General features: G+C 35.8%; 1 protein-coding gene across 1 annotated transcript in view; it reads right to left on the bottom strand.

The window, feature by feature from the left end:
• Positions 1-2,051: 2,051 nt before the first annotated feature.
• The window catches only part of LOC113997404 (ankyrin repeat and sterile alpha motif domain-containing protein 1B-like), a gene marked incomplete at its 3' end in the record, with an annotated part of 224,260 nt that continues 203,705 nt past the window's right edge, over positions 2,052-22,606 (bottom strand). Inside the window, exon 15 of the mRNA XM_027739205.2 lies at positions 2,052-2,184. Coding sequence (XP_027595006.2) covers positions 2,052-2,184 — 133 coding nt within the window. The remainder of the gene's footprint in view (positions 2,185-22,606) is intronic.

The raw sequence follows: 22,606 nt of genomic DNA, 5'->3' as shown, positions 1-22,606 counted from the left end.
TAGCATAGCAGGTGTTTCTTCTCTCATTTTCCTATATACTTTCCGAGTTTAATTTTCTCTTTAACATTTTGACTAGAATGGAAAATAATTTCTCAAGCACTCATTTAAATTTTTCAAAGGAGGTTTTTCTTACATAATGCTAATATATTCAAAGGAATAATATAAAAAGAAATCACTGTTTTTTGATAATTCTTATTTTCAATAAAATATGGGAACTATAAAATTTCTGGTACAAACAAAAACTGAAATATGTAACAGCAGGATGAACAGTGTGAAATCAATAAATTAGGAACTCTTGGATTATTCCATTCACACATGTATGTTATGTCAATTCATATTAAGAGTAATTAAGTATTTTACCTGCAATATATATTTAAAAACAAAGCACTTCAGAAAAGGTTAAAATTATCAGAAAACACTGGCTAACAGATAGGTATGCAAGCATAACTTACTCTCTCTGATACCTTAAAAGTTTGATTTCTATACTGAATAATAACATCTTGTATATAATTTGTATGTTTACATAAGTATACTAATAAGAGACGTAGGAAAGTCTTATGAATTCCCAGAGAATGTGGTTCAGGCCCCTCCAGAGTCAGGGTATGACTGAAAAGCCCTCCAGGGTAGTTTATCTGGCTTCTCTTGTGCTCATAATCTACCTGTGGTAGGTGTACCCCTCTGCATTTGCTGTGCCACCTACAGCCTCTTGTGAAAAATTTCCTTCTGTAACCTCTTTAAGACTAAATGGTCATCTACTTATGTAACTAATGCTACAACACATATGAGAATATGTAGTTACATTTTGGGAAACCGTAGCATGAAACACATCTTGGATTTTATTTTTTTTCACATTGCTGAGCACGGCTTTGTTTTCAAGAATACTTAAAGGCAAAGATTCTAATGATTTTTAATGAATAAGCAAATGATCACATGGCAGCCATGTAAAAACAGGAAGAAACCTCTGCACTATTATTATGTGGAAATGACAGTGATACGTGCCTTAATTTTCTGATCAGTAATGGCATATAATGTTGTTCACAAAATAATTTAAATAGGAAGACTACAACTCATGTGATGATTTTATAGTCATAATTCATGCTGTTTCACTTCTGTTTCTTATATGATGTGTGCAAGTTATGAAAAGTTAGAACTGTTCCAACATATACATGGTTATTAAAAATATCTTTAAAAGGTATTTTAAAAGATGTTTTAGGGTCTGCTACTTTATAAGAAATGCAGTCAGGATTTTTGGAAGAGGTTGAGGTAATGGGAATACTGAAGCAGATAGAAAAGTGATTATATAACAGCCTTACAAGTAAGCTTCTCGCTTTACTGTCAATATTCATTACAATTGAAAGTTTGTGCATGACAGATCTCTGTTACTTTACACCACATGGTGATACTGTAAATCTTGAAGTACCTAACATTTCATTTCATTCAAATATTCCTGATAAATGCCTACAGTTAAAACATGAAAATGGAACAATTAATAGGAATGCATTACTTTTCCTCCCAGGGCATAAGTTTCAACAAGTGAATCCCATAGCCTGACTATCTAAGATGCAAAAATATTTAACTGAGACATTCAGAATCACTTGCAGAGAGAGCACACTTCATTAAATAATTTTCTGTTATTAAAATACCTCTCAAGGCAAGAATGGCATTGCATGTTATTTAATTATCATTGCAAGTTAATGTTGAAATAAAAGTAAGAATGTGATGTAGTGCAGAAAGGGGTGCTTGCAGCTTTTACATACTATGAAAATCCTTCAATGGATTAAAAGAATGGTGCATTTTTCTTCTTTAATCTGAAGATTTATGAGGGAGAGAAAGAACCTTAATATTCAGTTTTTATTTTACCGTATTTCAGGCTAGAATATTTTGTAATGTGTACAGTTTGGAAGTTTATACAAGGACAATTTATATACTAATTCAGCTACACATAGAAAAGTGAAACACCAAACAGATCTCAGTGCAATGCAGAATAGCTTTAAGGTTTTTATGAGCACATAAGAGACAGACAAAAAAAGGCAGAGCTACAGTGTATATACACAGCTATGCACAGAAGATTTCTTACCATAAATTGCACATTGTCAAATCCATTAGCCAGCAAGTGGTTTTCATACTGAGGTAGCCCAATATTTTCCAACCATTGTCCCACTGTCTGGACAGGGCATCGGGGTCCTGTAGGAGGGTGAAGAGGGAGGCGTTTAAGCAACGAATAACCATCCACCGGATAATAGCGGTAGTCCTGGGCTGAGAGGTGGCATTGCCACATCGTGTTCCTGGAAAAGTTGGTATCAAACGAGCCCGCCAGCTTGACAGATTAATGTTTCCAGCAAGCAGAAAAGTCAGAAGTAAAACATAGTTTTCAGGGCAGTATATAGCGTAAGATCTGATCGCAGCTCTACATTTCTTAGTTATTAATCTTTACTACAGACCAGTACGTCATACAGTAGGGAGGAAAAAAAAAAGCATATCAAGCTGTCAGCTAAGCTGTTCTCCGTTATATGCGATTGTTGGAATACTCCACAATGAGCAATGCACTGCCAGCAGCAAGAATTCTTTTTATCAAGTACTCCTACACTCATCAGTATGCATCCCCATGCTTCTTGCTCCCCCTCGCTCGCTCCCCTTCATTACCCAGCCTAGGCTACACCTCGCATTTTCAATAATAGCCATCAGATAAGGCAGATTTTTTTTGTCTGCAAGCTGTAAGCCTGCTGCTGCTGCTTCCTCCTACACACCCATCCAAGCGTCAATCTTGAATGATGAGAGCAGTCAAAACAAATGCAGAAAATAGCAAGATTCAAAAGCAACCTAGAGCACTTAAATCTGAATAAAATCTTCATACCAGTTACGCTTTACATATCTGTTTGTTGTAGATTTTTACATTTCACAAGACATTAAGAAATGTAATATATAAACCATAGCCTATGGCACGGTTTACTATATCTTCCCCTTACCCCTTTTAATATAAGATAGGTAGTGGTCTGCATCTCTGCTTGTATAATAGGAAAACCCTTTAATGAATCAATAATGAATACATTTCACAGTTTCTCTCCTGTAGTACAGAAAAACACATAAATGGCACAACAATTTTAGTCAAAGTAATTAGATTATCTGCATGATTTCTTCAACCATAAAATAAGACACAAGAAAACCTTCATGCTGACATATAATAATTCAACTTGAAAAGGTCACCATTTCAAATGAATAATTAAAAGAATGTTTCTACTAAATAAAATTGCGAATTTATATCCTTTCTTGCAAAAACGTGAATGACAGCAAGCACACATATAAGATTTGCATGATTTCTAGAGAGGATGTATATTTTATCAACTATAACTGAAAAAAAAAGATGATGAATTTTAAATGAAAGCAAAGTTCATTTTCTGCAAAAGAAACCAAACTCCTCATGATGTATTTTCTATCTACATTCCATTTTTGAGACAGTTTTTCTAGAAATGGAAATATTTTACTCCTTTGTTCTGAAAGGAATGTGTACTAAACTTTTGCTTTTCACAACAGGATGAAAGGATTTAGCAAAAAAGGCAGAAAATGGGTATATTCAGGATAAAATTCTAAGAGGAACCCTGTTCAGCAGAGCTTCATTTATTGAACACATTAAGTACTTTTTTTGTTTTTCTTGTCCATTGTAGATCTCGAGCAACAACTATCTCTAAGGAGGAATTTAATTCCAGGCATAAGGAAATTATAGATATCTGTCAAGGGCATCATTTGGGACTGATGATGGTAGATATAGCAGAAAACTGTTTCATAGAAATCCAAACCTATAGTCTGACCAAAATGTTATAATACGAAGTCTCTGCAAGTGCCATGCAGAGAATCCCTGAGCAGTCACAGAACAGATCCGAAATATAGCTGGATATTTAGAATTAGGAATATTATAAGAGTTTCAACTCCAATCTGATTAGTCCTTGGACTAAAACTGGCTGACCTTTCACTCTGATATTGCTGCTTGGATTTGTGAAACAACTCATGCAAACTGAAGTCCATAATGTTTTGTAGAACAATTTTAGTTGAGCCATAGAAGATCTTCCATGAGGTTGGAAAATTGCCCAAAACAAGTCTGTTATGAGATCATACGTTACTCTATGTATTCTTACTGATTTGATACTACTACACAAAGTATGAAAGATTTACTAGATCTTTAAAAAAAGTACTGAAGACTTATCAAGCACTAGTAAATCTGCAATTGCTGAAGAAACTTTTAGGAATTTTCTAATAGCTAAATTTACTTCAAATAAACAAATGGATAATTAATTTATTCTCAGAGAAAGTAGGTACACCAAGTTGATAGGAGTCTATGTCTCATGGAGATCCAAATGCATTTGTTCACACCTGTCTAGAAATCATCCCTATTTTGCAGAGTTTTTTCTACTGTGAATCAATACCTTTGTATATAGGCTGTGCCCAGTCAGTAGCAAGGAGAAAGGTAGGCTATGTTGAGTTGAAATATAGGGGACTTCCCTTGAATAGGCAAATCTGAGAGGCTGGACAAAATCTTAAGAGGGCAAATTGAGAACAAAGTTATCTTAAATAAGATGAGAATTAAATCCTTTCTGAATTTTTCTTAGTCGGCTGAGAAATCATAAACTTCTTTGAAAAAAAAAATCCAGATTTTGTCTTTCCCTTTCCCCCACAAGCAGAAAAACTGATATTGGAAAGAGATCTAGTGAAGCATAGTCCCTTTGAAAGGATTATACATGACTGGTGCCTGTATTTCCTATATATGCATAGACACAAATGTCTCTGCACTGTGTCACCCTAACTAACACTAACAAAAATTTTCTGCCCACAGTAAGGCACAGACAATAATCAGTATATTAGTTTCATGGTCAAACTGCTTCTTCCTTACCTTACTATAAGCAGCATGGAAGTTATGCTGCCAACGATGAGAAGTGCTTGGCTCTATGCCTAGCAACAGTGTAGGCAAAATTCAGTTTTTGAGTGGCTCCCCAGACACATTTCCTCATGTAGCTGTTGGTACTGTGTCTAACTATCTCCATGGCTCCAGCACTGGATGATTATAGCTGCTCGTCCCAGTGTCCTTTGCCAGTGTAACTAAACATCTGAATCCATCAACACAACATAAGGTTGCTCAGCAAGGGGAAAGAAACTAGGGAGAAACACAGTCAGCTGGCTGCCTAGTCCTCATCCCTGACTATTGTCTTATTGCTGAAGCATCTTGGGATGTGCAAGATTTTTTTTGCTCCTTCTTCAGCCAAAGGTTGTAGCAAGGCAAAGGAGAGCACAGAACAGAGACAGGAATGTTTGTATTAGGGAACTTGCAGCTCTTTAGATCTTCAGATTTTTAGCCAGTTCAGGTGTCTTACCTCAGGGGGGCTGCTTGGACAGTTTTTCTGAGCCAGTGCAGTTGTAACCTAGAGCAGAAGCTACTGCTTTGAGCCTAAAGGCTATCTCTTAATTTTGCTAGTCTATGACTCGGTGCTAGCCCCACTATTGTGCTGCTGCAGGTAGTGCCTACTTTGCTTATACCTAAAGCTGGTCCTGACATTGAAAAACTTACTGTATGGGATTGTCTTACTTGCAACACATCTACATATTGCTGTGCTTTCCTATGATTTCAAAGGACCTAAATGCCATGATAATCCTTCTGTGATACCACAATCAAAAAAGATGTACCCTTTCCCGCACAGGAAAACTGACATGTAAGTCTCTTACAGAGATAGCAGCACTTGGTTCTTCCTTCTCCAAAGCAATAGAAGAAGCACAGTGAAGTGATGTCTACAAGAAATATGCCATCTGGTACACTATACAACAATTTCTACAAGACATCTTGTTCCCAAGGGGACTCAGAATATATTTATTGTGGGGTTTGGAATTGACTGAATCTGTGATATCAGAGAGCACATGATTTCAAATATGTTGTAAGGCATATCTGCTCTAAATGCTAAGTAATTTAAGGTCTCATCAATTTTATTTTCTGTTAACAATATGGATTCTTCTTTCTTGATTTTTCTTTATTTGTTTTTTGACTGAGGAAAAGAAAGAACTGCAGTGATTATTTCTAGAGGAGGTGCTCCCCTAGTCATTATGAATAGACTATTATAAACAATTCTTTTTTTAGTAGGTAAATACCTTTCAAACATTGCTAAACACTTCTGGTCTTAAGGAATCAAAATCCGGAGAATTTCAGTAGCTACTGACCAAAAAATTTCTGAGTGGAGAATATATCACAATATGGAAGGATGGTTCATTTAGGTAAGCTGGTAGAGAGTTTAGCAGAGCTGGAGAAGAAACGGATGCTACAGTAAGTACTGTAAACTTTTTTTTATTATTATTAAAGCCTTCACCCTTACCCAACGCTAAACAGGATATAATTTTTCTCTTTATATTATTTCAGCCAGATAAAAAAGTTACCTGTCGACATTGTGACAGAACCTGTGCTACAGCAGTTAGCATGACAGGGTGTTCTAGTGAACAAATGAATCTAACAACATGTATTCCTGAGAGGAGATAAGAATAGCTAGGAACAGGATGTTGTATCAGAACAACTGTGCCTAACATCCAGCAGGCCACTATAATTAAAGAAAGTTTATTATGGGAGAAGTATAGTAGGTTCCAAGAAGTGTATGCAGTGTTCTGCTTTATCGTATGCATTTCAGTTATATTATTAGGCTACTCAAAAGGCTTAGATTTTAAACGGTCTTTTTCATAAAACTCTGAAAAACCTGGATGCCTTACATAAAATCTGTAACTTCTGTCAGCAGCCTGGCTCTTTGGATGATGATGACACTGTGGAAGATCATGTTTGGTGATGCTGAATATTTCTCTGAAAGTGCTTTTAGAGACATTTTTCATGACATACAGAAACAAAACAAAATCAATAGTAACAGCTTGAATTTAAATAACACTATCTAGTATTTATAATCTAAAGGTTACATTCCATTGCTTATGTGTAGCTCAGAACTCACAAAAATAGCTCTCAGATCACAGCTAATCAAGCTAATGGAACAACCCTTATTGACCAGGAAAATCATCCTCACAGTTCTTTTCTGATTTTTACATCAATATTGATTATAACTCTACCTTACCACTATGTAAGTACAATAGCTGTATCTATAATAACTATAACTACAAATTCAACAAAGACAATTCATTTTACTTGACAGATTATTTGTCAACAGTGAACTGTACTTTGTGGACCCCACTGGCCTTTCTACGACTTTGGATTTCTGACTGTTGATGTATTATTTTCCCAGAAACAGCTCAGTCAAAGTACTCCACTATTTCCTAAAACATATATTTATTACAGAAACTTCAAAGTTAGAGTATTTTTCATGTTCAGGTGATCACTTTGGCAACTTTAATTTAGTCTCCTTCAGAACCCACCCTGTTCAGTGAACGAGGAACAGATCATACTGGAAAATTAAAATATCTGTTTTCTAGAGCACAGCCACTGGACTAGGACTCAGGGCAGGTTGTTCTACTCAAGACTGTCATTCCTATAGTGCCAAGCTATATATATATATATATATATATATATATATGTGCTATTTAGTAACATGCAGCAAGATTGCTTGAGATAAAGTTAGTCTTTCCAGATTCCGATCTGGGGGATAATTTCTTTCTAAAGACATCAGGATAATCAAACTATATTATATAGCATTGTATTAGTCCTAACTTCAGTCAGATTTATATCCCTGGCTTACAGAACAGAAATCTAAGATGCAAGCTACTGAATTGCAAAAATTAGTTAAAACAGACAGATGTTTCACTGCAAGATCACAGGTTCAACTCTATTGGATCACAACACAGTTTCATCTAGTTCATCTAACTTCATCTAGCTTCATCATTCATCAGCTTCATTCACAGTGGCTACTATTAGATCACTACAGAAGAGCATAAGAATAAGATGGAGTGATTCTTTCCTAGCATTCTCCCAGTTTCCAGCAATTTGCAGCTCAATGCCTTCCTGAAAGAGAAATAGTGTCTTTATGCTTAATTGTCCTTTATGGATTTTTCTGACAGTTTGGTGGTTGATGAAATATGCTGTGAGAAAGAGGATTGAAAGGAGAGCTGGATTCATCTTCCATCCTTCCTCTGTCATCCTCTCCATCCATGGGAAATGGAGGAAATTGAGGGAATGTCTCTTTGCATTTTGAATGCCATCACAAGGGTAATAGATCACTGTAATCTTGTATTGCACTTAGGAAAGACACCATTAAGATGCAATTAGAATTCAGCTGCTTTTTTCCCCCCCTCTCCATGAGCACTGAAGGAGTTCCTACTTCTGGAGGCAGTGTTGATATGAATCCCAGTCTCAGTGGATCCCCACTATCCTATGGGGATATTCTATCCTATGGGGATATTCTATCTCAGGCAAATTCCTTTGGTAGGACAAAGAGCTTTCAGTTGCCTGTGATTTTGTCCAGGAATCATATTCACATCCAAGGGGTAAATGTGTGCATCCTTATTCTGGCTTCAATGGAAGTTAATAATATTTTCTGAAAAAAGGACTTACTGTCTCAGAGCAATTTCTGTGCTTGTCTTGGGACGTTCTACAGGATAATAGTAACACTACACTCACCACCCATGAGTAATCATTTTCACTGTTTTTGTCTAGCAAGAAAAAAGAAAAACCCTTGAAAATTTACATGACACCATGACCAATCAAAATATTTTATTTAATTCAGTAAAGATTTTAGACTACTGTTAAAAACTAGTACACTGAGTGTATAAATATACATAAAATGTATATTACATAGTTTTGCTAAAAATACTAAGCAAGCTCAACCCTCTGCACTATAATTCCTGGCACCGTAAACCCAAATTTATGTAATTTCAAATTTGAGCAAATATTTTTACAGCTCTGTGCTGAGCAACACTGGACTAGCAAACAAGCAGAATTGGGTAACACAGAACTGGGTAACAGATCTATTCGAAGAAAGTGCTCAAAAAAGAGTAGACATAGCTCAAGAAGTTAAATACAGCTGATAAAAAATGGTAACAATTTCATAGATTTGGTAACTCTGCAAGGTCCTGTGGAGAGCTGTAGAAATGAGATGCCAGTACTGACACATATCTTTGAAATTCTGAATCTTGAAAGTATACATGATAGAAGGCTAAATATTTCTCTTTGGATTATTTTATAAATCAGATTCAACCTTACACAGTGTGACACTTTGTTTTCTTTTGCCTAGCTGGGTTCAGAGGCTCCCTTGCCCCTGATGCACCAGATTTTAGAGTGAACTCCTCAGGTGATTAGAGAATTCTCTTCTCTTCTCTCTGTTTCTTCTAGCTTCATTTTATAATTCATTTTCTATGCTCCCTACTTATCCCACTTCTACTTATTCTCCTTGTAAAGTATGAACACTTGCTCTTTTGTCATCCTTCACCTCCAGCTACAACAATTTGTTGTTTTGTTTTGCATCTGCCTTTTTCCTTTTCCTTAATTTTTAATCCCACTTCCCCTTTCAAATCCTTTAAAGCAGGTAAAAAACTGTTCATTTAAAGATGAAATTACTTATCTGAGATTAAATTACCCCCTGAGATTTCTTTAGAGTTGAGACTACATTGGATTAGGTATTTGAGGTATAGATTAGATACAGCACGACAACTGCTACATGCATTAGTTCTTCAACATTAACCAGCAGCTAATTGCAAAGTTGATACTCTAAATGTGTAGTAGAAAAAGTATGTTTAAATGGAAGCAGAAGTAACTTGAAACTCTTTACTAAAAAAACCTGTCTGAACTACCCCTCATTTATTTCTTCTCTAGAACACCCAAAATTTTAGAAAATAATGATATATAAATCAGACACAACCATATTTCACTGATATGATACAACAAAATTATAATAATGAACAAAAACCAGAGGCATCTGTGCTCTGAGGGCACCAATGGGCCTTGATGCCCATGCCCAGTATCTCCGCAGGTCTTCCTAACCCTGCCCACAGCCCAGGACCTCATTTCGGGTAAGTCTGGGACCATTGGTTACTGCCCCAGCAATGCGAAGCAGTGCCAGTTTCTGGCCATGCCTCTGATCCTAACCACAAGATGGATGTAGGTAGTTTTTCTCCTGGATAGACCCCTCAGACATAAATTGTGTCTTTTTTCCAGCCCCATCTTCAGCCCTGCCTCTTGCATGAATTATGAACCCATGTTACAGCATTATCTCCATTTCTATCCCTAACCCAGTCTCCCTTTGTTCCTGGCTGGGCTCCCTCAACGGACCCTGGACCAAGTCATCTCTCAGAGGCCTGTCTGGGGTGGTCAGTGGAGTGTGCTACCAGCTCACTGGGTGCAGACCCCATGGGACTGTGGGTGAGGGCACAGCTCTTGGCCTTTAGGGAACAACCATCCCTGACAAGAAGTCAGGTTCTCAACAGCAACTTACTTTATTACACAAAAACCCTATAACGACCTTCTGTAATATTTATCCCCTGCTAACACAGGCTCTGCAGCACCAAAAGAAAACTGCAACATCTTTCAATGAATAATAAAGATGTTACTTGAGTGGGTGTCATGCTGGCACAGCCCTGGCAACTCACTGGACTGCTTGCATATGGATGAGATTATATAAACCCTGTTCATCCTGTCTATGAGCTCCCTCATGCCGATAACTCTATTCTCACTCTCCCACCTCTGGAGCCCAGGATCTTGCTTCAGGAATCTGTGTTGATGCTTACAGAAGTGCAAATACATCTCATGGTATTGTACTTAGTCCTGCATGGCTTTTTGTTTTAGAAATTGGAATGAAAAAAATGCAACTTTCTGGTCAAGTTTCATAAACTGTACTACAGGAATCATTCCTTCCATAGTTCATTTGTTAAGACTAATGGATCTCAGCAAGAGCTCAAGTAGTCCTACAGGTACAGGTTAGCTGAAAATACACTCATCAGACTGATTCCGCTAATTTTTTGTAACATATTAATGATTATTTCCTATATTACAAAGCAGATCAAAACTTGAGCTGGTTTAATAAGCAAACCCAACACCTACAGTTATTCTCTTACACTCCGGTCTAGAGCTGTCTATATTTCTTGCTATTCATAGTTCAAAAACTCTCACAAACGTGGATTTCTTTCTTGCATAAATCTGAGAAGAATGGCTGGTCTCTACATAAATGCCACATTCATATGGAAGTAGGGGATTTGTCTACTGACAAGATAATATATTCTTTGGAATTATACTCTATAAAACATTTCAAATAGCCTATCACAGAACAGAAGTAGCATTAAGTAACTGAGAGGGGCCATTATATCCCGTAAATAGAAAAGCAGTCAAACAGCAGAGTTCATAAGAAATATTTATCTAAACTCATGCATGAAGTCATGAATAATAAATACACTTTAGAAATAGATTCCAGAAAATCTCACCACTTTAAACTAAATGCTATTATTAGTATTTAATGGAAATTCATATTAGCAATCAATAATTTAACCTCAACCATCCCAGACTTGAAATAACGCAATAACCTAAAATAAAGAGCTAAAGGCAGCAACAGATAAAAGTAGAAAAGCAGTTTTGTGAAGTTCCTGGTATCGTAAGTTATGATGTAGGGGTGGTAAGTAGTAAATAGCAAATAATTTTTGAAGGACATGAAGGCATTCAAATACACTGTTTTCCTGAAAATAGGGATATGAAACAAGAAGATACTGATCCTAGTGGTACAATCATGAAATCAGGTTAACAGCCTGGGTTAGAAAGCAAACGGATTCACTTTAATAACTTCAATATTCTGAATTACTTCATTTTCTGTAGGTGGAATTAAAACTAGAAACAATTTGGTGTGCCGTAAAGTCTATAACAAGCCAAAGATTTTTCAACTAGCATGTGATGTTCTTGTGATTACTAGAAATGTGAGCTTCCAAGGATCCCTATCTATTTAAATCTAAGGACTACTAGAAGGAAACATGAGTGAATCAGCTGAACTTTCAAGAAACTGTTATTAATTCAGTTTTAGTAGACTTAGATCTCTATATAATTCATGAAAGATAAACTTCATCATAGTCTCACTTGTCATAACATCTTTAATCCTAATATATTTGTACGATTAACATCCCTATCATCTCATATAAACCACCACCAGAGATAGTGTACAAAGTTTTAGAGATTTGCCCTTAGCAACCACATATGAAAATAATAAAGTGATTAATAAGGGCAAATCTGTAAAATCTATTTTAGACGTTAGGAATATTCTGTTGCCTTTAAAGTATTTCCTGGCCAGAGGTTGTGAAAGCTTCATTTTTCATCAGATACTTTTAACTCCACTGATGTGCTAATTCCTATGCTACATACATTTTTCAACCTTATATTGAATTTGATTCTGCTTTAGAAATAAATGCTGTTCAATTTAGTCAAAAAAGTTGAATAAAATATTAATATACATGTCTGTAAATGGCTACAAAGTTGCAAGGTACTGATTAAACAGCAAGGAAAAAGCTGAACCTAAGCATGTGGCTTCTAAAACTTTCAAGTAATCTGATAATTCTTTTCATGTCATTTATCATGGCTTGAAAAAAGTATCAACCTCTAGAGTTACAGTAGGATGATTATGAGAGCATTATAGAATGAGGGCATCATTGGCTTGTTACTTTTTAGGCACAACAACAAACACTCTGGCATTAACTTTGTGAAATCCAGCCCAACTGTCCTTGTGGAAATGACAAAGAATATTAGTACCCCTCCTGTACTGTTGTGGTTCAGTGGAGACATAGCCAAGGCCTCAGTCTTACTGGAAATAACTTTGAAAATGTTTTAATCAATCTTTTTTCAAGTTCTGAAATCTGCAATCTACTTTTGTTGATCCTTTTATCTCCTTTCTAGATGGGCAAAGCTCAGCAATGTATTCAACTTCATAGTGCAAAAAGATACATTCTATACAGCTCAGTGACTTCAGGGACTGGTCCAACAGAGCAGCGAATTGACCAGGAAGAGCAGATTGCAGCATTAACATTATTATCCTCAGAAATGTTTTAAAATCCACTTTTGAGTTAGGGACCCATTTACTACCAATAGAAGCCAGGAAGTAATACGTGTAATATTTTTAAGCAACTTTCACAACCGATTAATTTGAGATCTAACCTTATTTGTTTTTATCAGTGTGATTTTGTAAGGTTAGGCCATAGGCAGGTATATCCAAACTTTTAAAGTGAGAATAACTGTTATTCAGTTAATTCTGATCTTCTGTACAGAAACATATACAATTCTTCTAAGCACTGTACCCAAACATGCCTTAACATCGTGCTACTTAATTCTCCATTTTACTATTATTTGTCAATATATTCTGAGTTTCATGACTGTGGAAGTCAATGAAAATCTGATTTTCTGAGTTTTGCATTCTGTGTATTCACACTATTCTGCACTCTGTCTCAAAACAGATAATATGGGTTTATATGAATATAGTATAGGTCTATATCATGACACATCTACTTATTAACATACATGTCTTCTTTGCAACTCAATGTCTCTCACATCTTCTAAAGAGAAATTATTTAATGTGAGAATATTTTAAAAATACTGAAACAAGGCTTTAGAAACAGTGGTAAGTACACTATTTGAATTTTCTTAGATTTGAGTAGTATATTCAAACTGTGCATAAATTGTTCATGTTTGTGGTCATAAAGACTTCTGTTTTAACCATATTTAATAGTAGAACATAAGGATCAGATATTAGTTTAATAACAAAATAAAAGAAGAGATGGTAGGGATTTGGTATGCATTACTCCTCTTTCTGAGAAAAAGTATTTCTAGAAATTAAAACATAAGTGCCTTTAGATCTGACAAAATTTTTAGTATATATTTTCCAAGGAAGAATACATCACTGTATTCTGGGGGGGGGGGGGAAGAAGTTTGGTTTCTCAGAAATAACAGTACAGCAGACCAGACTGCCAAACTTTTTACTTTTTAAAAGGGAAAAAATATCACTATTGGAATGGGGTCTGAATTTTCTATGCTTTTTTCACTAAAATATTATATCTGATGTGGGGAAATACCTCAGAACTCTCAGCATATTAAGTCAAAAGTACATGTCAATCCTCCAGTTAAAAGAAAGTTTGTAGAAGACTCCTTTGTTCAAGCAGTCCTATTGCAGAGTATCTAAATTTGGCATGACCAGGTCTGATGGCTATGAGTAGACTACAACCTAAATTGACAAGAATTAGGCTATACATTTACTCTCTGATGAATATCAATATTTATAATATCGTAGCTCCATTTTTCTAAGTTTCTTTGTTTGCTATCAATCTTCTCTATTCCTTCTAGAAGACATATACCAGAAATCATTTATTTAAGTCTGTGAATATAATGACTGAGTTCCTTTGCAACAGTTTTGGAAAAAGAAGCCTAACACTGAAGAGAAAAAGCAAAAAGCATGGACAGAGATAAAAGGTTTATGTTAACAGGCACTTAAAGAGAGAGTGGAAATGTAAAAGGAAGATGTATCAGAGTTAAAGACTCCATGGACAAATATGGTCTGATGACTTATATTTTTATTTTATTTTCTGCTTAGCCTGTGTCTTCCTTTGTAGTCTGTTTCAAACACACCTCTGATTAATTGGTGTATGGAGAGCATATAGCTGAATATTACATTTATGAAACTATAGGGTAAAATTACTAATATAATAGGAATACATGAATAACAGAAAATAAAGTAAATGCCTGCAGCTTTTTGCATCCAACTTCCATTGCATTTACTATAAAACAGCTAAAAGCTCTACAATTATCCTGCAGTTTGCCCAGTTGTCTATAAGGTTTGGTTTGGGATTCAATGGGTCATTAAAACAGATGTATCTTTATCTCTTGTTTAGGCTTTTACAGCGTAGAAGTCAAGAAAACATCAACCCAATTATATGTGATATTTTCTGTAGAATTTATATGATCTTTTGGTAAGTTCAGTGCCATGCAATACATTAGGACTTATCATGTTCTCAGTAAATAGATGCCAAAAATATTTCTTCCTCATATTTTGCAGCTACATGTGGCTTCTGTTCTCCACTATTTTATAATCTAGATGATTACATACACTTAAATTACCATTCAAATATTTTGAAATGCAGATAATAGAAACAGAAATATGAAGATTGGTATGAATAATGCATGGATAGAAATATCTGTGTGAAAGCACCAGAAGAAACAGTGCCTCGAAGAATTAAAGGTATAGTCTGTACTGATAACCAAGGACATCGCTGCCAGTGGCAAAACACTAGGGAGTATGTTTCTGTCAGGATGAGAAGGAGTGTGCTCTGATAAAACAACAGCTCAGTCAACCTATCAGGAGAAGACCCTATGCTACAGCAACAACACTACAGCACACTGCATGTGATATTCATCTTCCTCTTATTCCAAAAGGATGACCTAAAAATATCTGAGAAAAGGAAGCAAAATCAATAAGCGTCACTGAAGAAAATTTTGTATCAAAAGGACTGCATCATAGCAACTGTTGATCCCTAAAGATCTATGAAAAACTAGTTTACTTTTTCTAATCAAAAGGAACTCTACAAATACAATAAGAATGCAATAGTCAGCCTATCACAACGCACATAAATGACCATGGACAGGCACCTTGGCCATGCACACATGCACACCTTGGTGCTTTTGGGTCCTGAGTGTGAGAAAGTCCCTAAGAGAATGTGTGACTGAAACCAGTTTTGCCTAAAAGAAGAATCAATTTCACCTTCCGTAACATCTCATATTGACTTCATTTACACAAATTCCCCCCAGCTGTTCTACCACTGCAACTTAAAATTCCACCTTCACTTTCCAGTTATTAATAAGATACAAGAAAGTGTAGAATCAAACCCAAACGTGTGGCTCTCTTCCCTAAAGCGCAGTCCTATAATTGATGCTAAAGAGTTCAAAGACTTGCATCTTAAAAACTTCAGACTGCATCTGCATTTCCTATTAAAGAGGCTTCAAACAGCACTGGGAGCAGTGACCAGCTGCTGAAGCTGTTTCCTCTGTTTGGGTCCCTCTTCTATCAGATACAGAGTCAGGTTCCCTCTGCCTTTTACTTTTTTTTGGTATCTATGATGCTACAGATATTTCTGTCTTTTTGCACAGCATATCAGCTTCAAAGGAAAGGTGGAAGTTGGGAGGGAAGTAATGTTATCCTTATTTTATAGTCTGGTTGTTGTGGTTGGCTACTGCAAAATTATAAAGTTATGTGTTCAAAACTGTAAGCTTAAGATGTCTCCCGCTTTATGAGAAGGTGCATGGCTCATTTTATTAAATTCTATTAATGAAATCCACCTTATCAAAGCTCTTAGCTTAATCACTCAGAGATTTAAAAAGGAAAAGATAAATGCTGCAAAACAGGGACTAAATTGCAATAAAAATATATAATTTCAAGTATATAACTTACCACTGTGAAATCTGCCTTATGCCAACATGCCTACACATATCCAATTAAAATTCTGCCTTAATTAAGTACTTATATTTTATCTGTTTTCAGCCCTTGGAGGAGGGAGGATATTAACAGCTTTGGAGGAAGACCACTTTGCCAAAACTGCAACCATATGGCAGCAAATAGAAAAGGGCCAATCTAACAAGGCTTCATTTGTTAAGAAAGTTTGATGACTTCTGAGTGAGATTTTAGCTTTTAGAGGCAGAACCACACTAGGGATGATGAAGGCTTCATATCTGAGTAGTGGCAGTGGAACAGATGGAAGAAAGAGAGTAAACCAAGCCATGTAGCTTTGGGTAGTCAAAGGTTTATCCAATTCTAATTATATTACAGATATAAAGGGCACAACACGAGCATTTATCCCTCTCATTCAACTTTTCTGTCTGTGGCCCCACCTGATTCCATCTTTTCCTAGGCTGCTGAAGTCATGTCTACTTTGTGCTCAAACTCATGTCCCATGTCTGAAGAGTAAGATTTCTTACCATTTTCCCCATACTGCAAAAGAGAAATCATCAATAATAACCTTGGTCGTAACAGTAGAAAAGGAAAAATAAACAAAGAAAATAAGTTTTGTATGATGACTGTCTACAACTTTCATCCTGATATGAAAGATTTGAGAAAGTACACCACAAAATGTACAAAAGGTACAGTGTACTGTACAAAAGGTACAGTGCTCTGTGACCTGTTGTCAATCTCTGGCATTAAATATGTTCTACATGAAGTAGAAACACAAATATATAGTGGGCACATCAAAAAGCAATCAGATCTTGTTTGTGGAAGAACTTGACATAGATGCTGCATGTGATGCTAGGATTACCTCCAAGCAGAGGAAAAGGCACTGTTCTCACAAAGGGCAACAAAAAAACTTCAGTAAAATATAAACTTGCTAAATGCAAAAAGAATTTTGCTTACATCAGCTGTAAGAAAAAGGCTTATCCGTATATTACATTTTAAACTAAAATTGTAGATCAAGAAACTGAAGATAATTCCGTAAACTCTACCCTGAGAGGTGAAACGATGAGGGCACTTGAGGATAGGTACACGCTCAGCTGACCAAAAAAATTCTGACTACAGTGCACTTGTATACACACAGCAACTGGTTAGTGCATTTATGGATAGTAACCAAAAAAGACTTCATGCCTAGTAGAATTATAAAATTGTAAATCACCCTCCATATGCTGGAACATATCTGACAGAAGTGGCTCTCTCAAAAGCCCAGCACAGTGCTAAAACGATTGTAGATTATTTTGACGTGGAATGACCTTCAACAATTATTTCCTTAGTCATTATTTTAATTGCTCTGATTTGAAACAATTCTAGCTTTAATCGTGATGATATGATATCCATAACCCACGTTAATTTTTTTTTTCTGAAGTAGAATATTTTTTGATTATTCCCTTTGAAGTGATTTGCAAATATAAGTAAACTCTGAATAACAAACCTCTGAACAGCTACCAAGCTCCAACTAACACAAAAATACTGCTACGCATGTCTTGAAACACTTTTTATTATAGAGAAAAAATTGTAGGCAAAGAAAATAGCAAACTGTAGTATTTCTTCTTTTTACTTTACCTTGTAGACACTTTCCTTCTAAATCATGTTATTACAGTAGTCACAGAATCATTACAAAATAGACGCAAAGGGATTTAAAACAGTGAACATTTCCATTCAGATTCAGACCAAGGGCAGTTATCCCCCAACCATTATTCTTTTCATTCTAGCAAATACTCAAAAGTCTTCAAGATGTTGCTGAATGTAACCGAGGTTATAATCTCCTTAATAATCTATTTGGATGCTTCAATATATCACCTTCATAATTTTGTCCTGGGGATATGAGGGGAAGCTTCATTTTAGCTAGTTTTAGACAGCTACATCTGAGGAGGTCCTCTAAGGCACTTCCAGTGCCATTTGCCATGCTTCAGGCATTTAGATATGATAAACAATAACAAAGTGCCTGCTTATCTAACTCAGTATTAGTGGCTCAGATGTACTCAATGCAGCCCTACATTCCTGAAGCCTGAATTCAGCCATTACGAGTAAGATTCATCCATCTGACCTACCATCATTTCCATCAAGCTCATGCTTTCTTAATTAATTTACAAAAAAACCACATGAGACAATGTCAAAACCTTAACTAAAGTCCAAATACTGGACATCTACTGTTCTTTTCTTACCTACAAAATCTGATAGCCACTCCTAGAATGGAATTCGATTGCTTTAATATGTTTGCACTTGGCAACTCCATATTGCCTCTTATGTATTTCTTTTTTATTTTCTAGCTACTTTAAGTAGTTTATATGTTCATTGACTTTTCTGTGAATCGAAAATAGTTCCCCACATTCTCCTTCCTTTCCTCTTTTACAGATAAGTTCAATGTCATTCGTGTTTAGTCTTTTAGTACCTGATACCATCCTCCAAGAATTCTCACAGAAACCCACTAACAGTACTAAGTTTTTCAGCCAGCTATGTGACACAAATTGAAGTTCATTAAATAAGTTGCAAGATCCCTAACCTATGTAATCTGTTCCTTCCTTATCTACAGTTGAGGTTCTCCCTCTAGGATTAACTGCATGTCATATGTTCACTGAAGACCTCTTCAATAAACATGTGTAATAAAAAATCACTGTATGTTTTTGCCCTCTCTGCACTTACTCCAAGCAGGTTTTCCTTTCCTGCAGTACCTCTCTTAGGTGCTGAAGATTTCTTTGTTCCTCTATCTATTAATGTACTGATATATGCATGTTATATTAAATCTTAAATTTCTCTTGCTAGTTGCATCTCACTGAGTGCTTTGGCACTTCTGACTTTTCTCTACATGCATGTTATTCCACCACGCTTAGTAAAGAGAGGAATTTTCCTCATTATGCCTAAGTTGCAAGAAGAGATGAAAATTTAACTAAGCTGGTCTTTTACACTTTCTTTTCTTCCCATTGGTGAAGCTTATACTATGGTCTTTAGCAGAGTTCTGTTGAAAAGCCCACAGATTTCTCTTTAACTTGTACCCTAGAGATTTTTTTAAAATAAATTCTCTGAATTTTATTGACATCTACCTTTTTGAGCCTTTTTTTTTCTAGGCAGTAATGTAATTTCTTTCCCAATAAATAGCTGTGGCAAAATTTGACTCTTGTGAAGAAACAAATCAGCCATAATTTAAGTGCCAGGTGGTATAGATGTTTCCACATTAGCTTCAGTAGAACATCACTTGCCAGCAGCATCTTTCATTTCCTCTATTACCAAGAGGTTCTGTATTCCTTGGGCTAGTGTTTGGGGGGTTTTGTCTGTTATTGTTGAGATTGGTTCTTGCGTGTTTCCTGGTCAGTACTTTTTCTTTTGACTTCAGTGTTAAGTTATTCAGATGTTGAATGCTACATGCCCTCAGAGGACATCAACAGCCAGCTTTCTCTCTGTAGTTTTAAGTTTATTCCTCCAGTACCTGTACTGCTACCAACTGAAAAGTCTGCTTCAATTTGTTTTGTTTCTGAATGCATGCTGTGAAGTCCTCATCACCATACTCAGTTTTGAATCTCTTCTTTCAGTGCTCCTCTAATTGCTTCTTAAGAGATTTCCCTAGAAATCTAAGGGCAGTCTTTCCACATGTCACCAGTAGGAAAATATAGGCCAAAGATCTGGCAAATCCATTCAAGAATTTCATCACAAGATGTCATCATTGTCTAATTCTAAATATAGCTACTGAATCATGAGTATATGACACATTTCCTCTCAAATATTTTTTACTGAGAATGAGATATTATGTACAAGGAGCTCTTCATGATTGTGTTTGAATTTTATATACTTTTTATATACTTTTATACACTTTTGTTTTTACTGGCAGTTAAAAAACTAAAGTACAATATGAATTACAGGATTAAGCAAATACTAAAATGAAGCATTCCATCTGAAGCTACATTTGCTCTTCAGTATTATCAGAAATTCTGCTATTTGCTAAAAAGTTATTAGACAAGTGAAGTTTTCTGAACACTGTTAATAATCTAGATGTTTTCAGTTCAACACTAGAAGTCTCTTTGATTTATACACTCTGAACATTAAAAACATTAAGCTTTAGTGTATAATCTTTTTATACACGTATTCAAGGAAAAAATAACAAAACTCATATTTATATATAAACTGATGAATTATTTCAAAATTATATTACGTGATACCATACTACTTACTTTTATATTCGTAAGCATAGTCATAACATGAGCTAACAACTAAAGTCAAGTAAAAATCTATTCTTAAATATGTAAACATCAGTGTAATAAGGCTCTACTTGATTGGTTACTCCAGCCTCCAAACAGTGAGAAATGAAAATTCCTTACTTCCTCCTAGATAACCAATTACTTGATTATTACTTAGGTAATAAAAATAAGAATATACTTGAAGTATGAAATGTTTGATGTAATGCATGTTATGCATTTGATATGATAATAGTTCCCTTTGCTTTTCTGCCTAAACTGTGTTTGACTGAACCTGGAAACAGACAGAAGGAATGAAAAGTGGAAGACATACATGTGAAGCTGAATATAGTCAGGTCTACAGCAGAAAGACAGGTGTTTATTGCAATCTGCATGTAAGCAAAAGTATGAAATTTAAAGAAACAGTTGTATTTTGATTGATTGTAGCTTGATTTCTTAATTAAGACCAAAGTCAAATTATCATCCTAAACTAGCTAAAGGCCATTAAGGAGTTGACAGAAAAGAAAAAATGCTGGTCTTCAAAAAGCTTCACACTGAATAGAAAGTAAGCTGGGACTCAGTGTCCACTCTGGGAAAAGAAGTAGTGAAGCAAAGAACAGATCTGCCAGCTGAAACACCAAATGCCATGTTTGAATGCCAAGAAAAATAATGCATCCAGTAGAAGCCACAAAATGGCTGAAGATAAGAGCTGAGAGATATATTTTGATCTTTAAAAAGTAGAGAAAGAAAAGCAGTGGTCAGAGGAATGGAGAGAGTGGTATTCATACATCACTAAGTTATGCAACTTTGCATACACATACTGTTGTTTTTGTCTCCTTTTCATACCTCTTACTTGCTGTGCAACTTCTTAATGGATGCCTGATTTTACTTTTGGTGCCTGTGTACTACTGTGGTAAGCTGACCTTGGTTGGATGCCAGGTATCCACCAAGCTGTTCTATCACTGCCCTCAGCAGGACAGGGCAGGGGAGGAAATGAGATGGAAACCCCCTCCTTTTGGGTCAAGATAAAGGCAGTTTAATAAAGCAAAAGCAAAGGCCTATGTGAAACCAAAGGGAAACTATTTATGGTCTACTTCTCATCTACAGGTGATATCCAGCTCCTCCTCCTTTTTCTTAGCTTTTATTGCTGAGCAGACACTGTATGGTATGGAATATCCCTCTGCAGCTTGGGTCGCCTGTCCTGGCTATGTCCCCTCCCAAGATCTTGCCCACCCCCAGTCTACTGGTGAGGGAGGAATGTTGGAGAGGCAGCCTTGGTGCTGTGCAAGCACTGCTCAGCAGTAGCCAAACACTGGGGTGTTTTAAAGGTGAACACCTTTCTAGCTACCAAAGCAAAGCACAGCACTATGAGTGCTGCTGTGCAAAAATGAACTCCATCTCAAACCGACCCAATACAACTACCATGATAAAACATAATAAGCAACAAATCCTGAATTACTTATAATACATTCGGAAATTATTAACTATCTCCTAACCTAGAGTTCGTCTATGAATAATTCTACTTTCAAAACTTGTAAGTTTCAGAAACAAAGAACAGACTGCCAGTACATGTCTAGCACTTTTCATTATATTGCCCTTCATTATTTTTAGGAAAAAAACAATCTGAATCTGCTTGTTTTATCTGCAATTATATTTGTATACAAATCAGTTTTCTCTTTTACCTAGAGTCCCTTTTCACTGTACAAGTGAAAATAGCTGTGTCAATTCTATTTAATTGATGAGACACAGTTTCATCCTATATACATATAAAGTTCCATAAAATGGACAGTTGTTAAAATATATTCTTTTTCAAATTTTAAGCAATAAGGTACATAACCTCCTGCCCAATACATAAACCCAATGCAATCTTTAGCAGGGGAGTACAGGCGAGTTAACATTGCTTTGCCCCACGCTAAATTATTCAGACATTCAAGTAAGTTTTCTTTCCATGAGTTAGGGAGAAGATGTAGTAAAATGATTTCAAAATTCTTATCAGCACAGTTGCACAGGTTTATGCTGGCAGACCAACAGGCT

The sequence above is a fragment of the Pipra filicauda genome, unplaced genomic scaffold (assembly GCF_003945595.2).
Source record: "Pipra filicauda isolate LSUMZ 115617 unplaced genomic scaffold, ASM394559v2 scaffold334_size1588553_pilon, whole genome shotgun sequence".
Lineage (NCBI taxonomy): Eukaryota > Metazoa > Chordata > Aves > Passeriformes > Pipridae > Pipra > Pipra filicauda.
Note: the sequence above shows the minus strand (reverse complement) of the source record. Positions and strands in the feature narration are given on the sequence as shown.